The following is a 20,194-nucleotide window of genomic DNA, read 5'->3' as shown; positions in this document are numbered from 1 at the left end:
TAAAAAAAAAAAGGGGGGGGAAGGGATCAGCATAGTGTCTGGCACATAGTAGATGTTATATAAATGCTTGTTCCCTACCCTCTACTAATCTACAGCAATTTAGTAATGCGAATGCTGTAACTTATAGGCTTAGAGTTGCCTAGGGTACTAGGTGACTTGCCAATGGTCGCATTGCTAGAATATGTCAGAGGAAGACCTGAATTCAGGTTTTTCTGATTCATACCAGAGTGTCTCAACTCTTTATGGTCTTTCCTGAAAAAACAAAACAAAACAAAAAACCTGTCACAATTATTTTTTTCCTACAAATATTAGTAGGAAAGTTTTCATATTTTATTACATTCTGAAAATATAAAACTATATAGTAAGTAGCTTTCATTCAATATTTCATCTCCTAAAGAGCCTTCAGAATAGTGAAAATTTTCAAATAATAGGAATTTGTGAACAAAAAGTAAAGTAGATCATTCAGGTAGTAGTGTGAGAGATAAAGTAATAGACACTATCTGAGTTCTTCACTGGTAATTCACAGAATGTCAAAAGATCCAGATGAAGGTCCTCAGATCTCAAGGTAGACTGATGGGGAAAATAGATAGGAAGACATGGACAAGAATCGCAAAGGATGAGAAGGTAAAGACAAGTTTCAATCTATATCAGTGGAATCATTATCATTTTCAATACAAAACAAAGTAAGAAGCAATGTAGGAGTTTGGGAAGGAACTGGATCTCTTCATCTCTACTTTAATTGGTACATCACAAAATGTTTGTTGGATTGGAAGTTGTGGATTAAATGGGTAGGTAACAAGAGGAACTGAAATAGGCAATTTCGGGGTGAGGAGACTAGGATGAACATAGGATTTGCAGTCCCACAAACTAATCCTGTTAATTTTAGGCATGAAGAATCTCTGTAAAATATTAATAATAATGAAGCTACTAACATGTTTGTACAATGGCTTTACAATTCACAATGCATTTTCATATACATTGTAACAAGAACATTCTGGCAGAAAAGGTTTTATAATCTTTCTTATAAAAAGGAATAAATGTGGGGAAGGAGCGGGGGAGTGAGTGAGCCTTACTCTCATCAGAATTGGCACAAAGAGGGAATAACATATAGACTCAAGTGGGTATAGTAATATATCTTGCCTTGTGGGAAAGTGGGAATGGAAGGGGATAAGGGAGGAGAGGTGAAGGAAGGGAGGGCAGATTGGAGGGGGGGGGGCGCAGTAAAAAAGCTCTCCACACTTGTTTGCCAGGGAGTAAATGACTAAATGAATTTTGCTGCTGTATACACCACCACTACCCTCTCCTCTCCCTCTACTCTGCTTTGTCAACAGAGCACAGTAAAGAAAGTCATCATTTGGTGAGCATGTAGTTATTAAGCACTGTAAACTGCAAATAAGTGAAATGAAGTGTCCTCCTTTACTCAGATTGAAATGGGAGGGGAGGGGTGGTAGTGATTTTCAGGACTGGCTTAAGTCAGAAGGGATCTGAAATAATTTATGTAAGCAATGACTAATGACCTACAGGCCTTGACCAAAATCTAAGCTAACTGGTACCACAAGTGGTATGTAAAGATCTGAACCTATGTCAAATTCTATTTAGAGTTAGGGGAATTGGGGTTTGAATCTTAGCCCTGCTACTTACTACATATGACCAGGGTCATTATCACGGATGGTTAACTGATCTTTCTGGGCTACAGTTTCAATGTCTATAAAATGAAAGATTGATTATTATGAATATTCTTTTCTTCCTTAGCTGTTTCAATTGGGGTGGGGGGAAGGAGGAGATAGAGGTGAAGAAGAGAGAGGAGAGGAGAACTGACCTCATAATGAAAAAGGTATTTACTTCAAGTCAACAAAGATATGGATTCAAATTCCACCTCTAATCCTCATTAGGAGTTTTATCATAAAGAAGTTACTAAATTACCCTCAGATTTGATCTCTTCATTTGTGAAGTAGGGATAATAAAACCTGCAGTATATACCTCTAAGTGTTAATGTCAAATAAGACAATTAACATTGTAAAATAAGCACTTAATAATAATAGCTGATATTTGCATAGCTCCTTAAGGTTTATAATTGTAAAAATTATTTTAACTGGGTCTTAATCTGTGAACTCCTGGTTGGCTATCTGACTGCTTTTAATTTAATATGGGAAGAGCCAATTGGGAGGCTCTCCCTCTCCCACTGCCCCCACAGACTGATAAGAAAAAAGATTCAAAAACCTCCTTTTCAATTAAAGCAAATACAGGGTTTATTGATAAGGAACAAACTTGGAAATAAAAGCATTTTAACTTTCTCTCCTGCCACCTGTGTGTCTCACCTGAGGTTATGCTTGAGCTTTCGTCTCCTCCTGTCAGCCATGCCTTTCACTGTCAGCTGTCCCACAACTTTCTCAGTCCTCCTTTTATCAGTTTCCCCCTTTCAGTTTCCATCCTCCTACATCTCTCTCTCAGCCACCCCTTTCATTGTCAGCCCTTCTGCTGCATCTCCTCTTCCGAATAATAAACCCTTCTCTCTCACCAGACCCTCCGGGTGGGCTGCCCACAACCACCAAGCTAATTGGTTGGCAGCCCTAGGGCTGCCTGGGATTTCCAGGGCATATCCCCTCAGGGTGGAGGGAGCTGGGGTTTCCTGCTGCCCTGAAGGTTCCGAGGCTCATGAGGCTTCTTAGCTCAGCAGCTGAAGTGGAAGGGGAGGGGCGCCAGCCTGGCTCACACACAGAGAAAAACCCGGAGAGCCTGGGCTTTCTAATCTTAGCTAAAGGTGGTGGTGGTGGGGGTTTCCCAAATCATAATCAATTCCTACATAATACATTATTAGCACTATAGACTGTTTTGATCTATATATGAAACTATGAATTTGGGGACAGCTTAGCTTTAGGCCTCTAAAATGACTGTCAGGAATGGTTAACACATATTCCTATCAAGCCTAATGAATACAGTTCTACTGTTTTTCAACAACTCTAAATTATACTAAAAATTCACTCCAATTTAAGTGAAGTAGCCAAATTATCAATTTAAACCACTATAGCTACAGTTTACCATCCTTACTCTGTAGTTAGAAATGTTAGATGCATATGAAATCTAAATTTGTTATTAGTAACTTCAGAGAACCAATTTTGAAAACAGTTCTAATAATTATATGAGTAATTATGCTATATCCTAAGATTTTATCTCTATGTCCTAAAATGCATCAGCAGATAGAGAATAAAAGTAATTTTATAATAAAAACTGTTTAGTTTATTAATTTATTATCAGACTAAGGATCCTATGAAGGGCACAAGATAGGACTCACATTTTGATACCATTGTCAAAAAAGGATAATAGGACCATTCCCATTTCCTACTGAAGTAGCCATATTCATAATATGACTATTTCCAAGAAAAAAATGCCATGCAAGTGAGCCTTCCTTTGAGTTATTTGTCATTGTCCTATAATAGGAACTACTATTTCAAAATTATTACCAATTCACTTCCCTATGGTAGTTAAAGATTACTGATTGAAAAGCAATTTGAGAAATCCAGGCAAAAATCCAATAAAAGCATACTTACTCAGAAGAATGAAGGAATCTGTTAATAAGAATGATATCAATGTTTCTAATATTCATCTTTCTGAATTTCCTACAATTTGATTTTGCCACAGGTATGGGAGCACCTGCTCCAAATTAGTATGTTGCTTTTGGTATTCTAAGAGAGTTCAGCTGAAATTCAATTACAAATATCATACAAAATAATTTTTGAAACCACACAATTCAATAAGCATTTACTGACTGCCTACTATGTGTTTCAAGTTGCTGTTGTAGGAATTGCAAAACAAAGAAAAAATGAAAAATGATTCCTGACCTCAAAGAACTAATATAACAGGTAAAGAGAGAAGTCTGTACATGAGGATTTGAGACAGAAAACATCACTGAGGGATAAAGAACAGGCTTCCAAAAGAAAGCAGAATGGAGAGAGTGCATTTCAGGCACTGGCAATGGCCCATGCAAAAAGGACAGGTGGGAGATGGAAGATCTGGAAGATTAAGTCCAGGTAATGGCATATAAGGCAGTTTGGCTGAAATAGAGATGAAATGAAGGGAATGAATATGAAATAAGTCTGGAAATATAAGATAGAGAAGATCATTTAGGCATTTAAATGCTGAGCTGAGGAGTTGCTATTTTATCCTAGAGGGAATGGGGAAATCACTGACAATTCTTGAGCAAGTAAGTATGATTCTGGAGGCTGCAACAATAATCCAAGGGAAAGAAAATGAGTGCCTGAACTACAATGGTAGCTGCATTAACTGTAGAGAAGGGACAGACACAAGATACCTCATGCAAATAGAAAGGGAAAGTTTAGACAACTTGAGTAGATATGGGAGGTGATAGAGAGGAAAGAGTCTAGAATGATTCTTGTTTCAACATGGGTAACTAGAAGAATGGTAGTCCCCTTAAGAGAAATAGGGACCCCCCCCCCAACCAAAACATTATGGAGCAGCTAGGTAGCACAGTGGATAAAGCAATGGCCCTGGATTCAGGAGCACCTGACTTCAAATCCAGCCTCAGACACTTGACACTTAACTAGCTGTGTGACCCTGGGCAAGTCACTTAAGCATCATTACCCCCACAAAAAATTAAAACAAAACAAACAAAAAAACAGGAAGAATTAGTATTCAGTTTGAAGGAGGAAAGGTAATGAATTAGAAATACCTATGGATGGGACATCTGACTGGAAATATCCACTAATCAGTAATATAGGACTGACGTTGTACAGATATGACAATCTAACCCATAGAAGTAAATGAGCTTGACAACACTTGGTGGTCTTTTTAATTATTAAAATGAGGAATTCAAAATTGACAAAGTCTATTAGTGTCTATGTCCATATAACATTCTAAAAAGTTCAGATTTAGGAATGATAATTATTTTGTAAAATACAAAGAAAGATAAAAACCTTTTTTAAATTTAATACCTTACATTTCACCCTGAAAAGTGAATTTTTAAAAGAAATGTATGATACTAAGAGGTCACTCACTAGCACTAATATAATCTCACTACAAAAATGAAAGTAAAGCTTAAGAAAATTGGGAGATTCTAACGAATAAGACAATGATTTCTCTAAAGCATCTTTTTGAGCAGGAAGATTACAGTGAAGAATAAGGAGCACATAACTGTCTAGTAAGAGTTATAAGAAAAGATTTTAAAATGGTTTTGAGCAATGGAAAAAAAAATCACAGACCATCACTAGGACACCCTAAGAATATAGTCAAGCATTCACTCTGCAGCTAGGAAAATTGACTTTAAAAAGGGAACCATTACTCTCCCAAGGCATTGCTTCAAGAATTATGTTTTTTCCCCATTAACTGTGTTATGAAGAAAAAAAAAACCCCAAACTCATTCTGCCATCCAAATCTAGAACAGAGAATTTTGCAAATAGTAACTGTCAAGAAAATGCTGAATTTACTCTGTAGTGCTTCTGTGCACTTCTTCTATATTCAAGTTTTCATCAATCCAAGACTGATATCTAAGCATTTTATTTTCCTTCTAATTGTGAAAAATGAGTTAGTGGCAAAGTACTTTACAAACCTTAAAGCGCTATATAAGTTAGCTATTACTACTGCTATTGTTGTCAGGTAGTTTATTTCTATTACGTTCTTCTTGCTTATGAAGCTCAGGACATTTTTGTTTTATTTTTTTTTCTAGGTGTCATTTATGTTAACAGAAGACTATAAATTTATCCTGAGGGATGCTTTACCTTTTCTGAAGGTAAAGATTGGTACTAATGTCTATACCATTAGTTACACTGATGGATGGTTCTTTGAGTAAAAAAATGGGTTCTTTAATAAAGCTACTCTATAAAGGAAATTTAAGGCTTTAAAAAAGCTGAAGCCTATTTTGTTGCACTTCAAAGATACATCTACATTATCTTTGAACTTTTAACTTACATATTCAAAGGACTGTTTAAACAAAGAACACATCAAGCTCTTGGATATATAAGGAAACTTTATACACACATGTGTATATATGTAGGTGTATATGTATGTACATAGATGTTTATAGATGTGTATACATAATATATACATATGTATAGGTTTCTTTTAAAAAGACATAGTAACCTTTTTAAAAATCAAAATAAGTGTTATAATTTAGCTTTAAGAAGTGATTGACTTAGAATGGAACCCTCATACAATCTTATTCACTTTTTAGACATATATTTAAAATTAAGATTTTCTTTTCTTTTTCTTTCTTTTTACTTTTTTGCAGGGGCAATGAGGGTCAAGTGACTTGCCCAGGGTCGCACAGCTGGTGTCAAGTGTCTGAGGCCAGATTTGAACTCAGGTCTTCCACTGTGCCACCTAGCTGCCCCCCAAATTAAGATTTTCAAACCTTCAGAAAACCAATGTGTTAAAAGCATTAAAGTGAATATGCCATGTTATGCTGATTTCATAGGTGGCAGGATGTAAATATTTGCTTTAAATACCTACTACTTACAGTACTTTTTAAGGTTAGGAATATGAACCTAAGTTTTCAAAGATGATTGAAGAAATACTGATGTAATGAAAATTTCTGACTGCCAAACATATAATCAATCATATTACTAGAAAAAGTGCATCATGTCAATACTAATATTTTAATGTAAACAAAAGGCAAAAGAAAATTATAATTAAATGAAATGATGGTGTACAGCTTATCCTTGAAGGAGAAAAAAGAAGGGGGGAAATGAAAGGTGGTTTTATCAAATGTCCAAAAGCATTAGGAAACATCATATATGAAATACCTGATCAACTCATCTAATTGTGCACAATGTATATACAAGCAATAAGACCACTATCAAGACAATGGCAACTAAAAATGTCAACATTTACAACAGAGAATGAAGAGGTAGAATAAATTACAATATTTGATAAGATCTTTCTGGTATACTGGAATGTCACTGAGAAGAGAGACATGGGAAAGGATAACAAAAAATAAGAAACTACAAATATTCAGAATTAATTGAGAATAGAAAGATTTACGGGAATTGATACAAAATGTAGTAGGCAGAATCAGGAAAACAATACACACGACAACCATCTAAACAGCAAAACCTTTAGAACAAAACTGAAGGCTATGTAATTAAAATGAATAACAACCCAGCCTGGCCCAGGATAAAAGATATAAAAGGCATATTTCTCCTTGCACTGGAGATACAGAAAACCATAAGTGTGGAAGTGTGTGTGTGTGTGTGTGTGTGTGTGTGTGTGTGTGTGTGTGAGAGAGAGAGAGAGAGAGAGAGAGAGAGAGAGAGAGAGAGAGAGAGAGAGAGTTGGAAATATGAGTTTAAAACAAAAGCATCAATAAAACTTTAAAAAAAAGTATTGGCTCTTATAGGAAAATTCTATTTTCCTCTATTTATTGAAGGTAAATGACGTTGCTTGAAACTGCTTTTCTCTGAATTTTGGTCTGTAGTATGATGTTTAAAATCTAATGTGTGGTCACCTTACTCCTGTCCCAAGTGTAGGGAAAAATTAGCTAGGGTTTACTTATAAATTAGAAGCTTTAGCACCAGTTTTGGGCATTAAGCATTTATTAAAGCATAACAGGTCTTAGTAAAAAGAGAACACCTGGGTCGGAAAGATAGAAAAGCTTAGCTAGGAACTATGGGAGAAAGAAGAGAAAACAAGCTGCCTTCACCCACAAGTCTCAGGCCAAAAAGAGGAAGTTCCTGTGCCTGTCAGATTGGAAGCTATCTGTGGGTACGGAAGAGAGGCGGTGCCTACACACCACTCCAAACTAATTGGCTGGTAGCATTCAAGTCCATTGATTCACTGGACTTGAGGGTGGTCCCTTGTTGAGGTCAAAGTCCAGTCTCTGAGAACACACTCTCTTCAGAGCCAGGCAGTTGTGGTTTCAATCAAGTCAACTTCAAGTACATTAATCAGCAGAGTCAGTCAATTCTCAGTCAATCCAATCGGTCCAAATCAATCTCAGCTGGGGCCTTTGGGATTTGGCAAAGGTCATTATTTTCTTACAGAAGACACCTTGAGCAATTTATGTAACTTTTCTGGAACTTAAGTTTCCTCATCATATCGGTTTCCCCTAAAATGAAGGAGTTGGACTGAGGGATCTGGAAGGTCCCTTTCAGCTCTAAATCAATTATTATGCCAGCAGCAGACTTTGGGGTTTACTGAATTGGCAGCAGTGGCTTCCAGAGGTCTTGACCCACATATGGTAAGGGGATTAGAAAACTGGTCAAAAGATTATAGGGGATCCTTTGCTGACACTGGATGTAGGGCTTGGTTGCTTTTCCCATATGCAGTTCCCTCCAGGTCACACTTAAAGGGCAAAGAGATGCATTAGTAGTACTGGGGACCCTGGACACAGTTCCAGGACAGAAAAGAGTGCTTGTGTTCACTCAGAGACCAGACCACAGACTAGGAGAGCAGTGACTACACCTCTCCTTAGATCATATCACCTTGGAAGAACTGAAAACTTACAGACCACCAGGACTAGCTTTAAAAAGAACACCATGTAAAAACCTGAAGCATGGGATAGTGCCACTTAAACTCCAGAAGCAAAGACCAAATTTAACATAAATAAAAATCAAGAAATAGGCTGAAAAAATGAGCAAACATCAAAAATGAACCTGAGGGGCAGCTAGGTGGCGCAGTGGATAGAGCACCGGCCCTGGAGTCAGGAGTACCTGAGTTCAAATCCAGCCTCAGACACTTAACACTTACTAGCTGTGTGACCCTGGGCAAGTCACTTAACCCTAATTGCCTCACTAAAACAAACAAACAAACAAAACCAAAAATGAATCTGAGCACAAAAAATTGCTATGGTGACAGGGAAGAGCAAAACACACTCAGATGACAACAATATCAAAACAACTACATGCAAAACCTAAAAAAATGTCAATTGGCCTCAGGACCAAAAAGAATTCCTAGAAGTGCTCAAAAATGATTTTAAAAATCAAATAAGTGAGGCAGAGGAAAAGCTGGGGAAAGAAATGAGACAAGAAAATCATGAAAAGAGAATCAATAGCTTGGTAAAGGAGGCATAGGAAATACTAACAAATATAACACCTTAATAAAACCAGAAGAAGCCAAATGCTAATGGCACAAAAATCCATTAAAGAGAAGAATTCCTTAAAAAACAAAATTGACCTAATGGAAGAGGAGGTACAAAAGTTCACCGAAGAAAATAATTCCTTGAAATTTGAAATTTGGCAAGTGAAAGTTATTGACTCCACAAGACATCAAGAAACAATAAAACAAAATCAAAAGAATTTAAAAATGAAATAAAATATGAATTGTCTTACTGGAAAAACTATTGACCTCAAAAATAGATCAAGGAGAGATAATTTAAGAATTATTGGGCTTTATCATTATTAGGACAGTTAGGAGTATACATAGACAGAGGACATGCATGTGAGTTAATTATGAGGGGATAATATATAAAAAAATAAAATCAAGGGGTGATAAAGAGGAATGCCTTGGGAGAAAGGGAAAGGGAAAGGTAGAATGGGGCAAATTATCTCACAAAAAAGAGGCATGAATGAAGTTATATAGTGGAAGGGATGATTAGGGGTGTGTGGGTAATACTTGAACTTTACTCTTATTGGAATTGGCTCAAAGAGGGAATAACACACATTAGTTTGGTATAAAAAGATTTATCTTATCCTACATGGAAGTAGGAAGGGACAAGGATAAGAGGAGGTAGGGCTGAAGGGAAAGCTGACTGGGGAAGGCAATGCTCAGAAGCAAAACACTTTTGAGGAGGCACAGAGTAAAGAGAGGGAGGGAGGGAAGAAGGGAGCGGGGAAAGAGAGAGAGACAGAGAGAGACAGAGAGAGAGACAGACAGAGACAGAGAGAGAAGGATAAATAGGGGGGAAATACACTGTAATAATAGCTATGAATGTGAATGGGATGAACTCATCCATAAAACAGAAGCAGGTAATAGAGTGGATAATACAATTTAGACATAAAGGGTGATACTATAAGAAAATAATGGGACCATGGAATAGTTTACCTTTCATATCTATGGATAAGGGTAGAATTTATGACCAAACAACATATGAGATCATTATGGGATATAAAAGAGATAATTTTGATTAAATTAAATGTTTTTCACACAAACAAAATCAATGCTGCCAAGAGCAGAAGGAAAGCAGAAAATGGGGAAAATTTACAGCAAGTCTCTCTTATACAGGTCTCATTTCTCAAATATATAGAGAACTGAGTCAAATTTATAAGAATACAAGTCATTCCCCAATTGATAAATGGTCAAAGGATATGAACAGGCAGTTTTCAGATGAAATCAAATCTATCTATGGTCATATGAAAATTGCTCTAAATCACTATTGATTAGAGAAATGCAAATTAAGACAACTCAGAGGTACCACCTCACACCTGTCAAATTAATTAATATGACAGAAAAGGAAAATGGCAAATGTTGGAGAGAATATGGAAAAAATTGGGATACTAATGCACTTTTTGATGGTGTTGTGAACTGATCCAACCATTCTTTATTTTTTTGGTGAGGCAATTGGGGTTAAGTGACTTGCCCAGGGTCACACAACTAGTAAGTGTTAAGTGTCTGAGGCCAGATTTGAACTCAGGTTCTCCTGAATCCAGGGCCGGTGCTCTATCCACTGAGCCACCTAGCTGCCCCTGATCCAACCATTCTGCAGGGCAATTAGAACTATGCCCAAAGAATTATAAAATTGTGCATACTCTTTGACCCACTACTGGGGCGGGGGGGGGGGGCGGGAAGCCAAGATGGTGGAGGAAAGGCTGTGACTCTTGGAGCTTTCAACACATCCATCCACATACCTCCAAAAAATGCCATAAGACAACTTGTAATGATTGGAATGACGCCACCTGCTGGAGACTTACTGTAGAAGAGCTCCACCCATGAGGTGAAGGTCTTTGAGGGCAAGACCATGGGTCTTTTCTTTGGTGTCAGGAAGTGACGTTTGCTTGTGGGGGGAAGAAGTGGGGAGCCTGGTGCTCTGACTCGCGCTCTTTCCTGAGGACGCTGGTGGAGAAGGGAGCTAGAAATGCGCTCTCCCTTTAATAGATAGGAATCTAGGGCTTTCTCTCTCTCTTTACCAAATTCTTATTCTCCTTAATAAATGCTTAAAAGTCTAACTCTTGTTAAAGCTTATAATTTATTGGCGACCACTCATTAGATATTTTAGACAGACTAGCTAGAATTTTAGCCCTTAAACTCCTGGAGCAGCAGAACCCACAAAAGAACAAAGTGAGATTGTTTTCCAGTCAAAGACGGTTTCGAAGTTAAGCAGGAGGGGTCTGTTAATACCACTATTAGGTCTTTATCCCAAAGAGATAAAAAAAATCAAAAAAGAAAAGGACCTATTTGTACAAAAATATTTATAGCAGCTGTTTCAGTGGTGACAAAGAATTGAATTTTGAGGGGATGCCAATCAATTGGGGAATAGCTTAACAAGTTCTGTTATATGATTATGATGGAATACTAATGTGCCATAAGAAATGACAAGCAGGATGCTTTCAGAAAAAACCTGGAGAGACTTACATGAAGTGAACAGAACCAGAAGAACACTGTACACAGTAACAACTTTAGTGTATGACGATCAAATGTGAATGTCTTAGCTATTCTCAGGGATGCAATGATCTAAGACTCCAAAGGATTTATGATGAAAAATATTCCATAGAAAGAACTGAAGTAGTCTGAACGTAGACTGATGCACTTCCCCCCCTTAATTTTGGGGGGGCTTAGGGAGTTTGTGTTTTCTTTTACAATATGACTAATATGGAATTATGTTTTGTATGACAGCCCATGTGCAACCTATATCAAATTTCTTGCCTTCTCAATGAGAGGGGAATGAAGGGAGAAAGAGAATTTGTGACTTAAATTTTTTTTTTAAAAAGAATGTAAATAAATTGTTTTTACATGTAATTGAAAAAAAATAAAATGCAAAAAACCCCAAGAGGACATAAACTTATAGACTACTCATAAACCATGTCTATATACTATGAATATTTTCTTCAAAGAGAACTTGAGGGTACTGGACACAGCAAACACTGTAAAACATCACAAGACATAAACAGACAATTCCAACAGAAAGAAAATGACAAATTATTGATGTAGGAGATCTATTAAAATTGGACAATCAATTAATTAGAATAAAGGCCAAAATCAACATTTAAAATGATAATTATAAGAAAACTAGGCAAATATTTGCAACATTTTAACATGACTTATTCAAATAAGCTGCTGACCCTGTCCCAGGAAAAGGGAAACGACAAAAGATATGACCTCAGTTACCACTATTTTCTGTATGAGCTTAACCCATGAAAAGCAGTGACCATAATAAAAGACACTGACAAACATTCCATCTTTCTGCCAAGTAGAGATATATGGCAGGCAAGAGCAATATTGTTTAAAAATGCAAACTCATTTGCAAAACTCCATGTGGAAGGTTGGTGAAAGATTGTAAGCAGTTTTGCCACATAAAGCAACAAAAACATGTAATAACAGATGGACTTCTCTGTTAAAAAAAAATAAAGCCAGCCTCTGACATGCTGGTTGTGGCCTCAATGATAAGAGAAGAGCCTGGACAAAAATGCATAGGATGAGAATATATTGATGAGTTGTGATCTATATCAGTGAAAGGAATACCCACATTCCTATAATACCTAGAGTTATGTTGAGTTACTGAAGCTTTGATAAAGTATATTTTCTGGTGGTGGAGGTTAATAATAAATCCATATTTTCTATCTTCTTTGGATGCTAAAAATTAGATTAGCTTCCTCTTAGTTGGTGGAGGAGAAAACTTTTTATTTTTTCATAGTTATTTAAGAAAATGCTATTGGATGCAATGCTTATTATTGTACATCTATTTTTTTTTTTGCGGGGCAATGAGGGTTAAGTGACTTGCCCAGGGTCACACAGCTAGTAAGTGTCAAGTGTCTGAGGCCTTATTTGAACTCAGGTCCTCCTAAATCCAGGGCCAGTGCCTTATCCACTGCACTACCTAGCTGCCCCTGTACATCTATTCTTAAAACCAAAAACTATCCAAATTCATTGCTATATCAAAAGATCTCTGTGGATAGCATACAAAATGGATTTGCTTCACAAGGTATGGGCAAAGCCTATAGTTTTATGTGAACTTTCAATAATCCAAGTAGCTGTTAATTTAGAATTGGGGTGGCCAGTGTATCGGAATGAGATAGTTAACCCTGAAAATTCATTTCCACGGACTAATTTAGAGTTGCCCAAATTGCTACTTGGTAGTTCACTGGCCACTAAACTTTTGTCCATCAGTAATCTCGGGCCAAGAAATTTCTTAACTTTTCCTGATTATCTAAATAAAAAAATGTATGCCAGATGACAAAATATTCTCACATCTGCATGACCCTTCTCAATTAACTTGGAACATTTGAATAGCTTCACTGTTCAAAGCAAACTCATCCAAAATGAACAATTCAAAGAATAATTCATAAAAACTAAGTCATCAGAATATTAATAAGCCTTTCCATTGGTGGCTTACCCAGTTAATTTTCCTAGCATTTATTCAGTTTTTCCAGTTCCCAAAGATACTGCTCCTTAACTATAGTTCTTAAAGATGGTTTAAGAAACCAAAAAAAAATAGTTACAACTTTTCCTCACATAAGGAAAAATATCTAATTTATTTTCCAAGAATTAGGGTTTCCCCAATGGTTATTCATGCTCATAAAGAAATAGGTAGTTGACTCCATATATTGTTGCATAGTTTCACAAAATTTTTAATTCTAGCATAACGGTATTGAAACTGACATCCTTAAAGTATGTGTACCAATGTAAGAAAATAATTAAAAAGAAGTGACACATTTGAGAATGTATTTGATGTTAGGAGCAAGGAAAGGAAAAATAAAATTCAAATAAGTAATAAATGAACTCATTCTGAATCAAGAGGAATGGAGAGAGAACTTAAATCATTTTGCACTGATTGCAATAATATAACTGGTCACAAAACAAAAAAACATTTTGGCAATGGTTAGTCAAGAAAGATTTCCTACGTACCTCATTGCCACATTGCTGCCATCAATAACTATTGGTCTCAGATTCTCACCATCATCTGTCACAATTTCCTGAAGTGGGGAGTCAGACCTCTGTGATTCTAGGGAAGCTGTTTCTCTAATTATACTACTGTTAATTGTGCTAACAGTTGGATCAGTTTCACTTTTATTTCCAAGTTTGACAAGTTCTCCTAAGATATCATTGATTAAAGCATCAGTACCAAGTTTATTTAGCACAAGCTGAATCTGTTCTTCTGAATAACCTAACTTAAGTGCAAACTCCAGTTTGGTTTGGTATTCTTTCACCACATCAGGGGGCTTCTTCACTTCCTTAGGCATTGTCTGTATCTCCTCTGTATTTAGGTCTTGCAAGATTTCATTGCATTTGAATATGTGAGGCTCTAAACAGGGAGACCTACATAGCTGTCTATGTGTCTTGGTTAACAAGCATGGCTCTACTGCAATGCTACCTAGTTGTTCTGAATCGTTATCAGAATTTGTGTTTTCTTCTGAGTCACAACTGGAGCTTCCAGTATCTTCAGATACCATCTTTTCTGCATCTTCCTTCCTAGAGTTAACTTTATCCATTGTTGGTTTCTCCACCATTGACCAAGGTACAATAGCACTTATGTGTGTGTCAGTGCTCTCCACGTAAAGGTGGCCTAGATCATGCCCCAAGTGATCCTTCAAGCCCATGAAGCTGCTGCATGTACTTGACTCCACTTTGCTGTTGTTTTTGTGTTCCTGGAGATAACCTGCCCTGTATTCCTAGAAAAAAAAAGAAATTGAGATATTAGGTAACTGCCTTCACATAACTTGAAATTTCATGTAAAAATGCAGTTTAACTTCTATAGAAATAACCCGAAGGGTAGATGGTCATTGACATACAAAAAAATTGTTTAGGAGTGACATTCAGAATATTCACAACAAAAAAAGTCTTAGGTGCCATATTAATTATACTTTGAGCTAGTGAAAAATACGTCAAATTTTCTCTATTATACTTCATAAAACTTGAGTTAATAGATACCCAACACAAAAAGACTAACTTATTTTATTCCTTAATCAATTGAGGAAACATTTATTATGAGGTTACTATGTACCTGGTATTGGGAAGCCAAAGACAAAAATGAAGTAGTCCCTGCTCTCAAGGAGATTACATTTTATCAGAGGAGACAACATATATACATACAAGTAAAACCAAAGTAAAATTTTAGTTGAGGAAAAAGAGGCACTAGCAATTGGGTGGACCAGGAAAGGTTTGATGAACCTTTGATGAAGGTTTGATGAAGGAAAGAGAATTTCAGCTGAGCCTTGAGGCAATTTTTAGAGGTAAAGGAGGAGTTTATTTCATGTATGTGACACGATTTTTACAAAGGCACTAAGGTGGAAAGGCTATGAGTAAGGAATAGTAAAGACACATTTAGCTGAACTGTACAGTGAATGAAGAAGAGTAATCTACACTAAAGTTGAAAAGGTAAACTGTAGCCAGTCTTTTAAATGCCAAAGGGTTATATTTTATCTTAGAGGTAATAGGTTTCTTTGACTTTAAGAAAGAATCACTTGGGGTCCAACACACTTCAAATTTAGTTTGGAAGACATATGAAGTCTTTAAGTACCTTTCCATCTTACTAGGACTCAAAGCACATCCTTCCCTGGCATGTACTTCAAGAAGCAGAGCTACTTATAAACCCAGAAGCCCATGCATTTCAAGATGAGTTAACAGAATAGGGATTAATGAAGAGGCTATGATTGGCATTGGTGGAGGAATATATACATGACCAGATTCTTAAATGATTAAAGTGTAAGGGATAATAACTCATTTTAAGATTTACAAAGTAGATTTTGCACAATAACCCAAAACCTTGTTTAAAAAGGAAAGGTAAATATCAACCAACAAAAGTCAAAATGATCAATGGTTCACGCTATTTGCATTATTTTACCTGCATGAGTATTCCTGATCATTGGGTGATACAAAACTTTAGTTTACACTTTACAGATGAGGAAACTGAGACTCATGGAGATTAAATAATTTGCCCATGTTCCCATAAATACTAAGTGACAAGTCAGGGTAGAAACTTACCTCTTTCCTGACTCTAAATCCAGCATTTTTCCAATATATGACAGTGTTCACTATACTACAGAAAGAACTTAGGTATTCCTATGAAAAATCACATGTTCAAAATCAATGACCAGAAATTAAGATAAATTAAGATAATTCAAGATTAATTATATTACACTTGAAGAACACCACTCCCACAAATTATCATTTCATGAACATTGCAACACAGAAACAAGATAGAATTTTAAAAGCTTCACAACACAAAACTATAAAAACTTTTCACTTCTGTCATATGAACAAAATAATATGCATAATTAGCACAAGAATGGGAAGGTGTGGAAAGGCTTCCTTCAGAAAGTGGGATTTGAGATAAGTCTTGAAAAAAGAGCATTTGAAACTAATCTTGGTATAAATTGGAAGGTAATAGACTAAACCTAATTTCTGCCACACTGCTGTCCTGTCACTGATCAATTTTTTAAACCAGTATCAAACTGTTTTGAGAATTACTACACTGTAGTACAGTTGAGATCTGGTACTGCTAGGCCCCCTTTCTTCCTACTTTTTTTTCTTCATAATTTTCCTTGAGATTCTTGACATTGAATTTTGTGATTTTTTCTAAATATACAAAGTAATCCTTTGGTAATCTGACACTGAAAAAGTAAATAAATATATGCGGTATTGTAATTGTTATTCTGTTGGTTCTGCCTACCCATGAAGAATAATTCCTCCAATTAAAGTGTTCTGCAGGTGAATTTATATAGTTCTTGTATGAATCTTGGTAAGTTTCTAAATATTTTATAAATTCAGCAATTATTTTGAATGTAATTTCTAACTATCTCTTCCTACTTTTTAAAAAAATCTGGCATAATACAGAAATGCAGGTGATTTTTATGGCTCTATGAATAAGGGGAGAGTTCATGACCAAACAAATGACAGAAGGGATCACAGAAGATAAAAGGAACAATTTGATTACAAAAAATTCACAAGTTTCTGAAAAAACAAACCAATATAGCTAAGATTAGAAACAGTTAAATAAGAAAAAAAATTATCCTGCAAATTTATCTGATAAAGGGTTCATATTTCCAAATATAGAGAAGGAAGAAATTTAAAAATGAAAGCCATTTCCTAATTGATAAATAGCTTAAACATATGAATAGGTGGTCTTAAGGGAAGAAACTCAAGCTATCTAAAGTCATATAAAAAATGCTCCAAATCATTAATAACTGAAGAAATGCAAATCAAAGCAATTCTGAAAGTCTAACACTCATTAGATTGGCAAAGCTGACCAAAAAAAGGGGAAAATGATAAATATTGAAGGGGCTGTGGGAAAACAGGCATATCTATGTGTTGCTAGTGTACCTGTGAATTGGCCCAATCATTCTAGAAAATAATTTGGAATTATGCACAAAAAAATTAGTAAACAGTGAATGCCCTTGGATTCAACTTATTGCAATTGAGTCAATACCCCCAAAGAAATGAAAGAAAAAGGAAAGGAAAAGGAATGGTTGTATGTGTACAAAAAATTTATATTAGCTGTTTTCATAGTGGAAAAATACCCCTAGAAACTAAGAGGGTACCCATCGATTTCATAATGGCTGAACAAACTGTGGCATATAGGAGTACTACTGTGCTATAAGACTTGAGGGAAAATATTATTTTAAAGAGCCATGGAAAGACATATTACTGATGTAAAGTTAACTGAACCCTAAGAACAATTTATATCACATCAATACTATAAAAAAGAAAAAATTAGAAATATTTTAAACTCCTTTCAATCAAATGATTAACCATTGACTCGAGAGGATTGAGAATACTGCCCATGTAGTAAAAAAGATAATGGACTAATATGCAGATAAAATGTATTTTTGGGCATGGCTAATATTGGAATTTGTTTTACTTGACTGTGCTTACGTGACATAAGGATTGTGTATCTTTCAGCAAATAGAAGGAAAAATGGATGCTTGGTAAGTGAAAGAAATGTCAATAAAGAAGAGACTTTTATAGGCAGATGAGGGGTTGGAGGAGAGGAAGAGACCAGTGCAAGCTGGATTGTAGAGTATGTGAAAAGAACTGGAACTTTAGAGACTGGAAAGGTGGGAAGGGGCCACATTGTGAAGAGCTTTAAATGTTAAACAGAGGATTTTATATTTGATCCTGGAGGTAACAAAAAGTCACTGATGTTATTGAGTAGGGGGATCACATGGAAAGACCTGCACTTTAAAAGAAGTCCCTGGTATACTTAAAAGAATGGTGGATTTGGAGTACAAGAGTCTGGGTTCAAACCCAGATCAATACTTGTGAGACCTTGGGCAAATCTCTTACCTCTTCTGGGCCTCAGTTTTCTCAATCATAAAACCAGAGTGCTAAAACAAGATGTTCTTTGAGGTCCCATCTAGTTCTAAACTCATAATTCTATAATTGAACCTATGAGCAAGATAAATACCATGTATTCTGTACTTAATTGAATCCTGTAGCTAAAAGATATTGCTGCTATAGTGCATTGGAGAAAATTAACCACCACAATATTCACAGTGGTTCATCATTTATCTTATTCTCCCCAAAGGATTTTTTTTAACTTTAAAACATTTAAAAGTAATGTTCTTTGTTATTTTTTTCCTTCTAGGCTCTTGGAAATTAAATTTCTTACAATAATATGTTTTTGAAGTGAAATTACTTTTTCATGTATCTCATTTTAGTGAGGTGTTCTAGTTCTACTATTACGGGCAGCTAGATGGCACAGTGGATAGAGCACTGGCCTTGGAGTCAGGAGTACCTGAGTTCAAATCCTGCCTCAGACACTTAACACGTACTAGCTGTGTGACCCTGGGCAAGTCACTTAACCCCAATTGCCTCACTAAAAAAAAAAAACAAAAAAAAAAAAACAAAAAAAACCCACAAAAAAAACCCAAAAAGGTTTGGATATTTTATAAATTCAGCAATTATTTTGAATGTAATTTCTAACTATCTCTTCCTACTTTTTAAAAAAATCTGGCATAATACAGAAATGCAGGTGATTTTTATGGCTCTATGAATAAGGGGAGAGTTCATGATGCTGTGCATCAGAATGAAATGAGTGAGGCAGTGGGTTTAGGTGAAAAATGTCAGCCAAGTATGTGTAGGATTTTATGACTGCAGCTTCATTTGAGATAGTGACAGGACAGTGACTCAAATATTCTCTCAAAGAAAAGCACAGTGTAAAAAAAATTAGGATCTCTTATTTTAAATAAGTATGTATCATATTTGTAATTGGTTAAAATAAACTGATAACTTATTTTTTGAAAAACCAGTTATCTATATCTTTGTGAACCTCCTGTTTACCAAATATGGGTAAGAGTTTCTTTATAAATGTAATGATTCGCACTAACACACAAATGTAGATGAAAAAGTGCAATTGTTACTTACACACAAAATTTTTCTATGCTTTTTATATAGTTTTGGATTAGAATCTTGTTTTACTTGGTAACTTGCCATTATTTAGTTCAAAAGGAGTAGCAAATTGTTCCTAATACTTGCTCTGGATCTAAAATAAATTATGAAGTGTTGTGTGTGTATTTATACATACAGATACATATATGCCTGACCATGAACACCATCCATTTAATTTTCTTAATATGGGAACATAAGTGAAAGAATCTTGATTTAATGCAAAAATTTAAAAAACAAATCTTTATACTCAGTGATTTATTAACTACTGTAATATACTGACAGCATAGTGCCAGTAACAATTCACAACAGCATCCTAATAAAGGGTTACAGTTAAAAAGGAAAACCTGCCCTGTGGCCTTCACAGAGCTCCTACCAAAGTATCTTAAACAAGAAAAATCTATTGCAAGCTAGGCTGCCTAGCAACCAGTCTCTTGTTGCTAGGATGCACTCCTTTAACATGCCCTCATGAATGCTAGCACAGTGAAAGTATAATTTGGTATGAACAAAAGCCTATGAAAGAGACTGGGACTTAAGTGCGTCTGGTTTACCCTCTGAGAACAATGCAGCTGCCAAACCAATCTGGAAGCTCCGACATCATTGTTCTGTAAACCCCACAATCTGCTCTGACTGGAGGAAGTATATTTAATAGGTAACATTTTTGATCTCCCCAGAAAAGTTTGGGTTGGTGCAAGCACTACCATAGCAG

General features: G+C 35.8%; 1 protein-coding gene across 4 annotated transcripts in view; it reads right to left on the bottom strand.

Annotated features, from left to right (window-relative positions):
* The window catches only part of ZC3H12C (zinc finger CCCH-type containing 12C), a 91,058-nt gene that overhangs the window by 18,827 nt on the left and 52,037 nt on the right, over nt 1-20,194 (bottom strand). For all 4 annotated transcript variants that reach the window (XM_043995197.1, XM_043995196.1, XM_043995199.1 and 1 more), the window contains one exon: nt 14,008-14,771. In XM_043995197.1, the coding sequence (XP_043851132.1) occupies nt 14,008-14,699 (692 nt within the window). In that variant the 5' untranslated portion in view covers nt 14,700-14,771. The remainder of the gene's footprint in view (nt 1-14,007; nt 14,772-20,194) is intronic.

The sequence above is a fragment of the Dromiciops gliroides genome, chromosome 3 (genome assembly GCF_019393635.1).
Source record: "Dromiciops gliroides isolate mDroGli1 chromosome 3, mDroGli1.pri, whole genome shotgun sequence".
Taxonomy (NCBI): Eukaryota; Metazoa; Chordata; class Mammalia; order Microbiotheria; family Microbiotheriidae; genus Dromiciops; species Dromiciops gliroides.
This window is presented reverse-complemented; position numbering and strand designations above follow the sequence as displayed.